General features: G+C 41.6%; 1 protein-coding gene across 2 annotated transcripts in view; it reads left to right on the forward strand.

Annotated features, from left to right (window-relative positions):
- rorb (RAR-related orphan receptor B) overlaps positions 1 to 15,067 on the forward strand; it is a 22,614-nt gene continuing 7,547 nt past the window's right edge. Inside the window, exons 1-4 of one of the 2 annotated variants that reach the window (XM_086173891.1) lie at positions 1 to 379; positions 14,009 to 14,094; positions 14,190 to 14,331; positions 14,616 to 15,047. In XM_086173891.1, coding sequence (XP_086030017.1) covers positions 373 to 379; positions 14,009 to 14,094; positions 14,190 to 14,331; positions 14,616 to 15,047 — 667 coding nt within the window. In that variant the 5' untranslated portion in view covers positions 1 to 372. Of the gene's footprint in view, positions 380 to 13,429; positions 13,556 to 14,008; positions 14,095 to 14,189; positions 14,332 to 14,615; positions 15,048 to 15,067 lie in introns of those variants that run through there. The other variant, XM_086173890.1, reaches the window with a different exon arrangement.

A 15,067-nucleotide genomic window follows, 5' to 3' on the forward strand; every position in this document is an offset into this window, starting at 1 on the left:
ATGAGAAAGGCGAGCACACGCACAGAGCGCAGCGACCGACACACCGACCGACCTCAGCCCGCCTCCCTGCGCCCTGCTCTGGGATGCTTTTAGCGCACAGACGCCTTCGATCGGGGCAGCCAGTGGACGTCGACGCAGATCTCCAGCACTGTTTTCGTTGTTGTTGTTGTTATTTTTAAACCGAGGATCCCGCACCACCACCATCACCAACCCGCCCACCTACCCCCCCTCCGCCTCACACACACACACACATACACACACACGTGAGCGCGCATCGCCCCCTCCCCCTTTTTTAGAGTGTTTATGTTTGTTTCTTCATGACTGCTGCTTTGGGAAGCGAGTCGCAACATCAGCTCCAGCAACGCCAACACCATGCGAGGTAAGACCCATCCAACTGCCCGCTTCCCGCTTCACACACACACACACACGCACACACACACACACTTAAAGACATGGCAGGGTTTATCTCGGCCTCTAGACTTGAAAGTTGTTTTTTCTCACTTTTGGAAAGACCTTAAATGAAGAGTTTTTGATGCGATCCTGCCTTTGCGCATCCTCGCACGGCGAGCGTTAAGTTCACCGGGATCCCCGCCGGCCCGCAGGTTTTTCCCGAGAGCGCACGCGTAAAAAGGGAATAGGGAATTAAAAGTGGCGCACAATGTTCGATTCCCGACCTGAGCGTCGCTTCCGCGTCCTGGAAGAAAGCTTTTGCTCGTTTCATCGGTGGGGCAAGAAACTTTTTACCGGATGTTTCACTTCACCGCCCGCTCCACTAACCCATTTCCGTTGAGCGCGCCGCATCTCGTCACCGCGAACGTTAAAAAAAATCAACGTCAACGTCGTCCCACTTCGCGCACACGCACACGCACACCCAGGTTGACATTCCGCCGTCCCTCTTCCGTTGGATTTCATTTTCCATTTGCGTTCCCCCCCCCCCCCAACCATCCTCTTCCCCGGCGTGTCTGCAGTCAGAATTATGAGATTTATTTCTCATGGATGTGATCTCTTGCGCGTTTTTGTGCACGTCGTGTCGCAACAGTCGTTCAACGAGAAGACCTCGAAGTTCAAATTGTGGGCTTATCAGTCCGTGAACCCGCAAATATAAAAAAAACCTTGTCAGAGCGCCGGCAGTTCAGCTGCAAGTGAAAGGGATACAGCGAATTATCTAAAAGCAGGCTGTCAAAAACTTTTATAGATTGTATGTTTAATTTTCTCGACAACAAACATGGATTACCGAATGCGCAGTGCATCACCAAATCAAAAAAAAAAGACATTTAAATGACTTTTCTAATTGAGTCTTGAGTTAATCTTTACATGCGAATTGGTTTTCAAAAGTGTCTAACCGCACATGTTACTGCTGATTTTTTCTTTTTATACCCAGTCGTTATTATCGTGAATTCTATAATGTACTTTCGAAAGAATATTATTATAATAATCTAAAAAAAAATTACTCACGATGGGTTACTGACAGTTTCTGCTTTCATCTGTTTTCCTTTTTTTTTTTTTTTTTTAGTGGATGAAAGTCATATTTAGCTTTTTGCTTCCTCAGCTTCAGGCTATCAAATACCAGGCAAGAAAAAAAAAAAAAAAAAAGAGGAAACAGAGAAGGCCAAACTCTCCCCTCCATCCTCCTCCTCTGTTATCACAGGCCAAACTCCTGGTTATGCACCTTGTATTTTATCCACTTTTTAACAGGCCTCATGACCACTCTCGTGCATGAGAGGCTTTGGGGGGTAAACCGAAAGCTCCAGCTTTCACTTTACAGCCGTGGTTGGCAGAAGAGGCCCCTGTAGCGTCTCTCTCACCCCTCTCTTTCCCTCTCTCTCCCTCTCTCTCCATCTTGCTCTCTCCCTCTGCACGCCCCAAAGGGTTTTGTCAGATGGAATTAAATCAGTGTGGGCCGCGAACCCCCCACTCAACCTGTGTTTGAGTGTGTGTGTGTGTGTGTGTGTGGTAGAGAGAGAGAGAGAGAGAGAGAGAGAGAGAGAGAGAGTTTCGGCTGCCCTTACAGAGAAATGTGCACACAACCACAAGGTTATAAAAAAATAAAGGGCCCTCATGAGTTGTGGTAATTATCATTTAACAATAGCCATAACTGATGAAGTTCTGACCGAAGATGAGGACACCCCACCGTCTGGGGAAAAAAAAATACAGCGAAATATCAGGCGGAATATTGTCAGTGATTTTTCGGACTTTCAGAAAATCTGGTTTTGCGCTGTTTTTTTCACTCCTCATAGCTGGGTGGGATGTTGTAAACAGGATAATTATTTATGTATCTTCAGCAGTAACATGATACTGAGCTGTTGTGTTTTTTTTTCTGAAACACAATGCTTGAGTTGCATAACAAAGTGCATCTTGATCCACAGAAAGTGTGGATGATAACAATAATAATAATGATAACAATAATAGCAATATATATTATACCTTTTTTGGAAAACAGTAAATATTCACATGATTCAGATCTTTGAGTCAGCCCTCGTAATTAAAAAAACTATTGTCTCTTCCACATTGTAACAATCTAATGTGCTAATTTACAAAAGGAAGTAGCAATCTATAAGTAAAAACCTGGCAGCAACGCAGATGTTTACTTGTTTTGCCGGTAGTCTTCTATTTAAACAATGATCCTTGTGTCTTAATATGTGAATTGGTAATAGCGAGATTGTAAACCAACTAGACATTCCCGGGTCAGGAAGTTCAGCAATGCACTGGGTGGGAGCGCTCAGACTTCCTTTGGATCTACTGTGTTAGTGATAAGTGTCAATCACATATCCCGTATTCTACCATGGGAAAAGATAGGATAACAGAAAAAGAGAGTGCAAGAACAATGTAGTAGAAAGGTGATGATGAAGGGAAGGGCAGGGGCCCCAAACACAGTACACCTGAGATCCACGGTGACACAACTCATCGGAGGTTCCACCAAAAATAGCGGTTTGCATATTTCCCTCTTGTGTTCGACACACAAACAATGAGTGCGTCAGTAAAAAAAAGAAAAAAAAAAAAAACAAGTCCAATACTACGCATGACGGCCTCATGCCAATAGAATTAGTCCCATCCTGCTGTGCTTTGGAAGCTTTTGTGGGCATCGATTGTCCGATTCTAAAGCATCCCAAGATCAATTTTTTGTCAAAGTCAACGGAAGCAGTCTGTTTAGATAAATCTATGACACATTACTTGGATGTCATTTTTTTTTAATCTTTCGTTTTCAAGCCTTTAAGAATGAACTCCTAACTAATGGTAATTTTGAAGAACCTTTTTTTTGATGTTGCTTTGCTAAAATGCCTCTTCTAAATATTCATCATGTGGTGAAACGTGTCTGCATTTTGATACTACGTAATATGAATAAATATATTTTTGGGCGAGAGGGTAATTTATCAGTCCTCAGGGTGGACACTTCTTTGTTATAGTAGCAAGCATAATAGCAAAGAAAAAGTCAAAGTCATGTCGTAAAATAAAGGCAAGGATATGAATATTTTTAGTAATAAAACACCAATTTGTTGAATATTGTTTCATCAAAAGTTGATCGCACTTTACATGAGAGTGTGAGCTGATATACTTCGCAAGTGATGAAGGAGCCGGACTAGGAGCACAGCCAGTTGGACCGTCCCGACTCACAAACAGCAGGGTCACTTTTTGCACAGTTTTCCATTTTTCTTGTCATTAGCTGTATTCTTCTTTTTTTTCTTTCATCTGAAGCGATACCGGCGATCTGTCCTCAGAGAGCCTCCGGTCTGTAGTGTGATTGGGGCATGTATGCTTCGTTGTTGAGCTTGGTCTTGTTGATTGTGTGTTTGTGCTGACTAATGGCTCGGTGTTATGTAAGAAGAGAGGAGAGATTACCCCAAGCCCATGCAGGCCACACTGTTAATCCCTCAACACAGCCCTACTGACTGTGGTACCACAAGGGTGGTGTTGCAACACACTTACCCAGGACTCATATCCCACTGTCAATACACCTGCCTTACAGATACCCACAGTTTGATTCTCACGTAGACCGTATCACTGACCTTTTTTTTTTCTGGGTAGCTACTACAAACATCCCACTGGGCCATGTGTGTGTGTGTGTGTGTGTGTGTGTGGCCTGGATGGCAGTTCTTTGGTCCCACTGAGCCACTATCATAGCCCGTGTTTGTTTAGCATGTGCTCAGCATGAACTCTGTGTTGGTTTTATCGCTTTGCAGCAGTCTGGGGGAGTTTAGGCGTACAGTTTTTCCCCTTTTTCTCCAGTCTCCCTTTTTTAATCTTTATACACACAATGCGTGGGCTATACGGCACGCTTGGGTTTGTGTCTCCACTTTATCTTTGCCGGGAGGGATTTCAGCCTGAACCACTCCTAAATTCTAAATCTGCCTTGAAGTCATCGAGTCCTCTGACAGCTCCTTCTGTCTTGCAAGTTTCACTGATCCATGAAGGCAGCATGTCTCAATGGAGGTACAAAGATATTCAATATTCACATTTTCCTCCTATTTAGACGGAAGAAAAAAATAATAGAAGACGACGCTGACTGCGCTTGTTAAATGCAGAAACATGATTGAATGAATAGCTTTTAGAAAGAAAAAAAACAATCCTATGGAAATGATTTGAGGAAGAGTTTTTATGTTGCCTTTTAATCATTTTCATGTTGTGTATTATGCCGTGGAATCTTGATAGTCTAAAGTCAAAGGTCGTGTTCATCTCATCTCAGATTTCAGCAGTATTTAGCAAACAGGAGACCTAGCTACAACAAAAGTAAAACAAAAGACGAAGCACGCGTGAAACGGTATTTTGTTCTGTTAATCAGCGTCTAATAAAGCTTTCTCTGTATGTTTTCTACTTTGTTTTACTCACCCTGCGCGTGAAAATTAAAGAGCGGCACCTTGAAGAGCAGGAAATAAATTCAAAAGAAAGGAAAGGGGGTATTTCAGGGAGATGAGAAAAGGCTCAACAGTTATATATTAACACAATCTTGCATGTGTGATTCCTTGAGAATAAAGTGTGCCTGTGTGCAAAAAGGAAAGTGAAAGAGGTGGCAACTTTTATACACATCACCAGTTTATGATATACACACATCCACACTCACACACACACTCGAAGACACACAGGGGCGCAAACACTCCTGTCCTCAGATTACACTTTCATACTGTAGCTGCCTTTAGCAATGAATAATACTTGCACCCATAATAGAGGCATCCAAAGTCCACATTTGCAAACCACCGAGAAGACTTATCTAACCCCACAAATCAGATTAGTCCATATATTGTAGGTGTGTATCAGTTTAACATTCTGGCCTCAAATTCATTTGCATATCTGTTCATTTGAATCATTAGAATATTTGAAACAACACAGCAGCCCTGATATTTTGCCATGGTGAAAAAGAAAATCGAATAAATGACTGAAATCAAACTCTTGACATTGCAATGAGCTGTTTTGCATGACGTGACAGCGTTTGTTTTTCCACGGTCACATACAACTATAAACGACATACTGTCAGTCCATAATCTATCCGAAATCTTTGCTCACGTTGTAAAATGCTTACACTCAGGGAAGGTGTCTTGCTTTTGGCAGGTGCATCGCACGCATTGGCAACAATAAGCCTGAATCCGAGCCAACTGCATCTTTTCTTAATGACAAAGATTAGCCTGTTTTAGTGCTCTTAATCTCATTGAGGAGACTCTTATTAGGTCCATCTTCTTTCTCTCTACCCCCCCACCCCCACTCTTGCTCTTTTTTTTGCCTCTCCAAACCTGAGTTACCTCTTTTAACCCGTGTGTTTGCGGGAACGTCAGCTGACACTTCGGTCAACATCCTCTGCTGAGGACGCACGCCGGGGCAGTTGACGTTATATCTCTTGTCATTTACAAAGAGAATGCAATAATGAAACGAAGACTGCCGTTGCCTTTGCGCTCTCGACTCAGATTTAATGTTCATAATGTATTCTGTTAAATCATCCCACTAGAGATACCGAGAGAGCGAGAGAGACAGAGATAGAGGGAGAGACAGAGAGAGCAGGTGAAATACAGAGCTGCTGGGCAGAGCTGAGCTGTGTGGCAGTCTTTGTGATCAATTTGCCTCTGTGAGAGATGCCCCTGGGGCCACTTTGGGGAGAACCTTGTTAGACTGAGTTAAATTGTTGCCTGAGGCAAGCTATTAGCGGCCATCCCTGGGAGAGGACACACACATGCATGCTAGCTCACTTAAACAGGAACACACACATACATTCAAACCCTTTAAAACACACATCGGCTCAAATGGGCACTCATTCATATGCTTGTGTTCACTCTCCAGCAAGCAGCCAGTTTTACTCGAAGGAATATATAAGCCCACAAGCGGCGCTTGAAGAACGTTTTGTTTGAGTTGTAGTTAACTGCAGTGTCAACATTATCAGTTGCAATATAAATGTTTGGATCCCTGAAATTTTTCATTCTGGCCTTGCCAAAGTTCTCTTGTCTGCATTGCTTTAATTCAGACATTTTTCATCACATATATATACTGAAAGTCTTCTGTCAGGCGCACACCACATCGGAAATAAATCTGCTATAAACAGATGTAATAACCACATTTACCTCCTGATCAAATTTATTGGTTCAGTATTCAGCTTTTGATGGCAAAGCATATGTTTTTAAAATAAAAGTGGTTGCATGAAGCAATGTTTGTCTAAAATATAATGTACTTAAAATAAAATGATTGAGTTGATGTATGAAGTATTTTAAAAAGGAAAGAGTTATATTTCTCCTTATTTTACAATAATACAGTATTTCTGAAGGATGCACTCAGGTATTTGCACAGACAAGGATGTCTACTTTCTGCTAACTCGATTTTCACACTGAATATTTCCCTCTTTATTAATATTGATACAGCCGACTGTTGATGTCCTAGTTTGCTGACCATATCTGACTGATGTTGCACTAACAGTAAAAATGATGTAGCTTAACCTAAACAGTTGTCAAATTTCTCTACACCTCATTTAAAAATCCCGAGCAATTTTCTGCCCATCTCACCAGTGGGTGTCCCTCTCATTCTATTACTATCTTTAACCTTTTTATAGCAGCTCGCAGGCATTGCCACCTTTTCCCCTCTCCCCTCCCCCTCAAAATCACACACACACACACACACACACACACACACACACACACAGACACACACACATACATACATCCATACATACACACACTGTCATCTACAATTAGGTTCAAGAGACACACCATAAGAGGAGGAGCATTATAGGAGGATAAGGACATGATCAACAAACTGTTATTTTCTCACTACAGCATGGAAAAATGGTATGAAGCCAGTGTGTGTGACGTGTATATTGAATTCTGTGTATGTTTGTAACTTCAAGACCACAAAAAAGTAATGTGTGAGAGTGAGATACACACAGAATAGAGTCTAAAGTGCTCTCTGTGAGTGATTTTCTATGTATTACCATGTTTGCTTCAGAAAATACGCCTCAAAGTGTGTGTGCATTCTCATGGCTGATTTTAGGATGATAATGACCAGATGCAGACCTCTCACACTTGGACTCATTATTTCCACTCTGATGCACTCTCTCATTCCTTAAGGAAAGGTCAAAGGCTACCAGGGTCCTACAGGTCACCCAGGGGGTTTGAGTGTGTGAGCATACCCCTTTGTGTGCATATGTACGTATGTGTGTGTGTACAGTGACCATGAGAGGCAGATCTGTGAGGGCAGATGGGCAGACTGTGTGTGCACATGTGTGTGTGTATGTGTGTTTTGTGTGTACATGCTTATGTTTCAGGCAGACTTTGGGTTTACCCTGTGGATTTTTTCCCACGCCTCCTTCCACTCCTGTCCATCTGAGGACACATGCACTGCATGGGAGACTGTAAGTGTGTAAGCGTGCATGTTGGGGGTAGAGGGGGGGCAAGCTTTGAAATCATACAAAAATGTCTGCATTTTCAAAAGCAGTATTCAGTAATTTATTCATCGTAGCATGTCTGAACATGCCGCATGTGTGTGTGCATGTGTGTGTGCATGTGAATCGATGCACTGGATGGCAGCCAGTGGCCCCCTTCTGTTCCCTCTCCATGGAGTCCAATCACACTGCAGCATAATATTCGATGAACAAATTGCAGCTGATCCCAGACCTGCTATCTGAGCAATTACCCAGAGTGCTTTGTGGCCACATGGCAAGCTGGACAAGCTCATGCCCTCTGACATACAGCATGGGGGGAGGGCAAGACTCTTTTTTTGACTGTCGCGCACGCATGTGTGCGTGTGATGACGATATAGTGATGGGAAAAAGTGGAGGCTGGGGGTAGTAGCGCGTATGCTCATACAGCAACAGTGTGACCGTCTATATTACTGAGTGGACAAAGACATGCTTAGCACAAGGGATGAAGAGGGGGGAGGGGAGATATTCCCGCTGCACGGCGATACAAGTATTACTGTAATACAAGGCGGACAGTACAGAAACTCAACTGGTACAGGGCGTGTTGTAACAATGATGGAGAATCAAATTAACTCAGCAAGATTTATTGACCAGATCAAGCCTGGATGTTTTAGTGTGGGAGGATTACTACTGGAAATGAGGTCATTAAAGTTGTTTACAAGTTGTCACTAACACAATGAAAGAAGACATTGATCGGACAAGAGCGATGCTTTCGGTTTGCTCATACAATAATGGGAACATTAAACATTTTAACTGACATGTTTACTTCATCTTTCCACTCCGGTGAGCAGAAAATCCAGTGTGAACCAGACTGAACTGAACTGAAATTAAAGTGTCAGAATCCGTGTTTTAACTTTTTTCATATTTGCCAATTTCAGGATGTAATACTTTTGACCAAGATGTGTTTGTGCCGGCTATTTAAGATATTTTGCCCATTTTGTCATATAAAAATATCTATTTCTTGATTTTATCATTATTGTCTATGAATTTGTATGAATTCAGGTATTGCACTAATGTCTAGTATGAGATGAGATAGATTTGATATACCACATTCCCAGGGTGGTCAGTAATCTTTGTAAATTCACTGATTTATGAGTCACAAAGAGAAAGAAGAGAATGGGCTGTGTGGAAGAGAGATGAAAACCACTGATATAATTTTAATAAGTAGAGCAAAAAGTCCAACACTCCTCAATATGGCCTTAGATGTTAGAGAAAATAAAAGCAGTCAGGAAAGAGAAAATGTGACAGCGTGTGACAAAAGTCCATTTGAATCCATAGGCAGTGGCAGCATTCATTGATTTTAATAGGACAATACGATGTGAAAACATAAGAGAAGACACCGGGGAGATAACCCAAGTAGCACAGCTATGCACTATTCCCAGCTGTGTGTGTTGATTCAGTCAGCGATCATGCCACCAGAAGTTTCCTTGGTGTTTTCATCATTGGCAGGGGAAAAAAAAAAAAAAAACGCTTGTTCCTCTCTAAGCTCTGAGCCAAAGAAGACAGAGTTATAGCGCAAGATGGAAATAGATCATGAAATACAGAAACTAAAATGATTTCCAAGTCACACAGCCACTTACAGCAAGGAGTAACACTCAGAGACATATGAGGAAGTCAAACACACTGAAGTGGAATGGATGGCGAACAGTGATAGCATAATTCACAGTGTGTAGACATCTAAGACCAGCTCCAGACTTGTTCAAATTTAACAAGGATGGTGGGGGGTAAAGTGCTGATCTCCTTCATTTTCCCAGAAGATATCTAGCTAGCTGGAAAGAAGCTATGAATATTTTTAATGAAGGAGACACCACCCACATTCATCCTAACAAATCAACCCTTGGGACTTCAGTAGGAGTTTTTTTTTTTGCCTTTCCAGAGTATCTTACACTGGCAAAAGTTATGGGGGAAAGTGGTTTCAATTGTGTTTCAATAAGTTGAGATACTGCAGCACCTGCACGCAGAGTATGCAGACGTGTCAGCGCACCTTATTTTGGGTGCGCATCGGGGTGTTTTAGTTAGAGACTCCACTTGACGCCAATATATACATGTGCATAACACATAGGAACACAAATAATGAACATGTAGAGCAACACCTAGTGGACTTGATTTGCTGTTACATTAAGAGCCTGCATATGGAGCCATATTTAGTATGTTCATACCATTATATGTCTCCGAGTGCATGTATATTCGTAATTTAACTCTATTTATAGTCCTGAGAGTGAGCCACTTATGTACTTTAGATGAAGTATATTGAAGATATTGGTTCTGGACTGTTAATTTTTTCTGCAGTGCAATGTAGATAATTAGGGCTCTATTTAAAGAGAGGGGCAACCCAGGAAATACACAGGAGATCCTAACTTCATTAAAAATCAATTATCATAACACACGTGCCGGCGCTGTAAAGACCTCATGGCCACGTTCTGCTACGCACATATACACATGTGCAAACTACCACTACTGTAGCAAATGCTCTAACTATCTAGGCCTTGTTATCTCCAAAGTCCCTTTCCTGTTGTCTTTAGCTTTCATTTTCCTATCCTATGAGATTGAGCCTTATCCTCCTTTCAGCTGAGGAATCGCCAGTGTTGCAGTCCTGCTCTTACATAACCACCCAGGGATAGCACTTATGTTTCCACTGGCTCAGAAAACTGTCACTCATTCATCCAGACCGGGCCAAGTCCTCCCTACCTCTGTCAATGACAAGACGCTCGTGGCAAGAGCTATGACTGGCTATTTTTCCTATAGGGTTTTCGTTGAGGATGACTGTCATTTGAGCAAAGCAGAGGAAACAATCCTCTATAAGATTCTTCGCTCTGACGTTCTGCCGCGCGTAACAAATTGTCTTCACCGAAAGTAAGCTTCGGTCTCAAATGTGAAGCTATCACATAAAATACACAAAAAAGTATGCATTCTAACTTTGAAAACAAGGACAGAGCTTCCTTTAAGCAACACCTAAGAGATACAAAAAAAAAACTTTAATCTGTTATAATCTGCCACTTCAGTTGAAGTAAAGCAAGAAGGCAATAATGCATTGTTTGATAGTTGAAGAAATGGGAATTCTTTTTGAAACAATTCTGCAAGCCTCCACTGCGGAGAGAGGGCAGCATGGCCAAACAGTGACATCACTTCCTTTAAGAGTGTGACAGCTTAGCATATCATTGCTGTGACAGCCAGACGAGTGCAATGAGTGGGTGGTCACCCTGGCAACAGCAATGCTGTCATGACCATCTCTCTATATCCTACCTGACAGTCCCCGCTGGCAATGAGCACAACACACACATACACACACACAAACACACACACACGCAGATATACACACACTTTCAACAATGAACACGCCCACGCCAACATTCACAGACACACAGGCATGTTCACATACTTCAATTTCTCTGTCTCTTTATTTGTGAAACATTCAGTGAAACCCTGTCTGAAACACAAATACTCAGAAAGGCGCACTAAAACAATGCACATGCCCACACGCCCATGCTCCTTTGGGCATAATTATGTGCTACAAAGAGGAATACAATCTCCCATGGGATAAAAAGACTCCGAACATATAATGTAATCACCGGAGAGAACCATAACACACCCTCCTCTTGGGTGGAAAAACTGTATTTGTAAAAATCAACAGATATATTAAGTATGTATATCCACATCACAGCAGCCAGTGTGGGCTGAACAAACCTAATGTGATGAATGGTAACAACAGTAAAAGTAAGAGGATTGCAAAGACCAAAGAACAAAGTAGATGAGACTTATTGCTGATGGACCGTCGTCTTCTGTTTACGGCTCATATGTGGTCTGTTGTTAACAGTTTGGTCCCGGGCAAGACTGACCTGTTTTACGGACTATAAATAGCATGTTCATTGACAGCTCTGTAAATGTGTAGTCTATGTATCGTCCCAGTCCAGTGCTCCACTCTGACCCAGTTTAGTGCCAGTTGGGCAGAAATCAGTAGAATTGGGTCAGGTGTTGAGCATTACTACAACTCACAGCTTGAGCTTTTTTGCATTGAGCATTCAGTCCAAATCTGTGTAGCTCAGTCCTTTACCTGGTACTAATTAATTTATAGTCATCAATCATGAAGAAACACATTGACCTCTTGTCGGCTTTGAGTGATAATGTGTTCCATAGTGAGAAACGTTATAGAGAACGATTTGCATCTTCAGTGACAACCATAAAAATAAGGTTGTCTAAAGTCACTGGCATTTTTGTGCTGTAAGAGTGGCCATTAGGGACTCATTAGATTGTAATTTGTCATTAAATAGGGGGCAGACATTTAAACTGATAAAAGAAATGGCTGTTTTGGCAATATCCATTATTGTTCTGTTTGTTTTAGAAGTTTTTTAGATGCACATGAAGGGAACGCATTAAAGCAGGGATTCTATATTGGTGGACAGAATCTTTTGGAGAATCGTGTTTTATTCAAAATATAAGAAGTTTTTTTAGTGTGAACCAATGAACTCCTCATAGTGCAAGATATCCACGTCACTGTCTGTACCTGATCAGCGTTGATCCTCATATGGGATTATCCAATTATATATACTGCATACTCACTGTCTCACTTCACTGTCTCACATTTATGTTATGAAAATAAATATGTTAAATCGCTCCATATTGTCAGGTTTATACACAACTATAACCAACAGTAAATGTTTGTGCGCGTGCATGCGCGTGCATTCAGATAGATAGATAGATAGATAGATAGATAGATAGATAGATAGATAGATAGATAGATAGATAGATAGATAGATAGATAGATAGATAGATAGATAGATAGATACATACATACATACATACATACAGACATACATACATACATACATACATACATACATATATGACATCCTTATGACTGCCAGGCACTAGCACATATCCAAATGCAAATTAACCGTACAGGGAACCACGTTTCTACACTGTACATGTGACAATGAACGCTTTGACTCTTTGAATCGTGAATATATATATATATATGTATATAAGTGTGTGTGTGTGTATATATATACATATATATACATATATATACATATATATATACATATATATATGTAGACATAGATACATAGTAATATAGTAATATAGATACATAGATGCTCTTTAGTTCCCATGCATATATATAAGCATCCAAGAACACGGGAAGAAACATAAATTACTTAAATAATTTTGATCAACTATTCTGAGCTCCAACAGCACATGTAGTTTTTTATTAGTTCTGTATTTGAACCAATAAGTCACTATCCATGCAAATGTGGAAAATAGAATTTTTTTTACACCCTGGCTGTATATTTTGTTAATTGATTAACTTCTTGTGAAGTTAGTAAAACTTGGGGATTTTTTTGCATGCAGCACTATGCAAGGAGATTACAGGTGAATGGCTATTTCAGCTGTGGCTTAGCAGGTGCTCAGCAGAACCCGCTCGTTGGGAAATAATTTAGGATTAGATGGATTGGCTAATCTCTTTATGGAGTGTGCCATCTCAGCAGACATACCTACCTACCTCTTCATTGATCTATCACAGAACAGCAACTGCAGCCTCCTCGCTCTATGTGCTATGGACAGTTGCTTGAATAACATCAGCAACAAGTGCCTCTGCATGGTTGATTGAAATATCCTCCATTCTTCTTTTTCTGTGCCTTTGATTGCGTCGGTACATGGACCTGCCTATACACAGTGAGTAGCATTTTACAAATGATAATTAATCATATTAGTGAACGGAGTGATAAAGATGAAGTCCGATATTGAGTGCATCGCTCAAGACGTTGCAGAGGTCTGTGCATTAAAGGAAAGAGGACAGAGTCAAAGAGCGAGTGTGGTCTTTCAGTGATGTAATATCTTTTCTCATTATGGGCAGCTGTTCTGACCTGGAGGCGTCTCTGCTTTAAGTGAAACACACAAAGCACATGCTGTTTTGTCATCTATGTGCAGTGGTGTGTAGCTCTTCATGTGTTCACATATACAGTCCTTGATGTCCAGACACTCTTGTGAAGTTGCAGACACACACACACACACGCACGCACACAGCGATGGAGCTCGAAAAATCTGTGAAAATGAATGACGGTTCTGGGAAATTGTGCCACAACTAAAGTGGAGGATCTTTCAACCATTTTGTTTTATTTTTTGCAGCCCAAATCGAAGTTATACCATGCAAAATTTGCGGGGACAAATCATCAGGTATCCATTACGGCGTCATTACCTGCGAGGGATGTAAGGTAAGATATAACCGACTACAACATAAAAGCACAAGTTGTCCGTTTTATGCTGTTCTTGACAAGTGTTTTTGTCCTCGCCGTTGATGTGTTAACAGGGTTTCTTCAGAAGGAGTCAGCAAAATAATGCATCCTATTCGTGCCCACGCCAGAGGAACTGCCTCATTGACAGAACAAATCGCAACCGATGCCAACACTGTCGTCTGCAGAAATGTCTTGCTCTGGGAATGTCCAGAGATGGTGAGAAGAAATGATGCCCTTTGATATTTACCTGCATGTATATCTGTCAATAGAAATGCCCATTATACCCCTACAATTCAGTTGTAGGGGTATAATGCTATAAAGGTATAATGTATAAAGTTGTAAGGCTCCTATATGCTTAACATTGTACATCAGGGAGAACTAGTGATTGCGCAATATCACATTAATTTACCTGGAATGCTATTCAAAATAGGGCGTTTAAATCTTAATTTTGGATTGCAAAACTTACGTGTGTGTATGTGTGTGTGTGTTTTTTGTGATAGCGGTTAAGTTTGGACGAATGTCCAAGAAGCAACGTGACAGCCTATATGCAGAGGTCCAGAAGCACCAGGCACGGCTGCAGGAACAGCGGCAGCAACAGACAGGAGAAGCAGAAGCTCTTGCACGTGTTTACTCATCAAGCCTAACTAACGGACTATCTACCCTTAACCATGAGATTGGGGGCACTTATGCCAATGGTCATGTCATCGACCTACCCAAGGGTGGCCATGGTAATGCGGGTGGAGTTCCAGGGGGCTACTATGGGATGGATTCCACCCAGCCATCTCCTGATCAGTCAGGTTTGGACATGTCGGGCATGAAGCATATTAAGCAGGAACCAGTGTATGACCTAACGCCAGTACCCAACCTCTTCAGCTATGGAGGCTACCAGGACAGCCAGCTGGGCCACAATAACGTCAGCATGGGAGAGCTGGGTAATTATAATTCCATGTCA

This window comes from Fistularia commersonii, chromosome 26, assembly GCF_037954325.1.
Source record: "Fistularia commersonii isolate RoL2024-O1a breed Wild chromosome 26, RoL_Fcom_v1.0, whole genome shotgun sequence".
Classification (NCBI taxonomy): domain Eukaryota; kingdom Metazoa; phylum Chordata; class Actinopteri; order Syngnathiformes; family Fistulariidae; genus Fistularia; species Fistularia commersonii.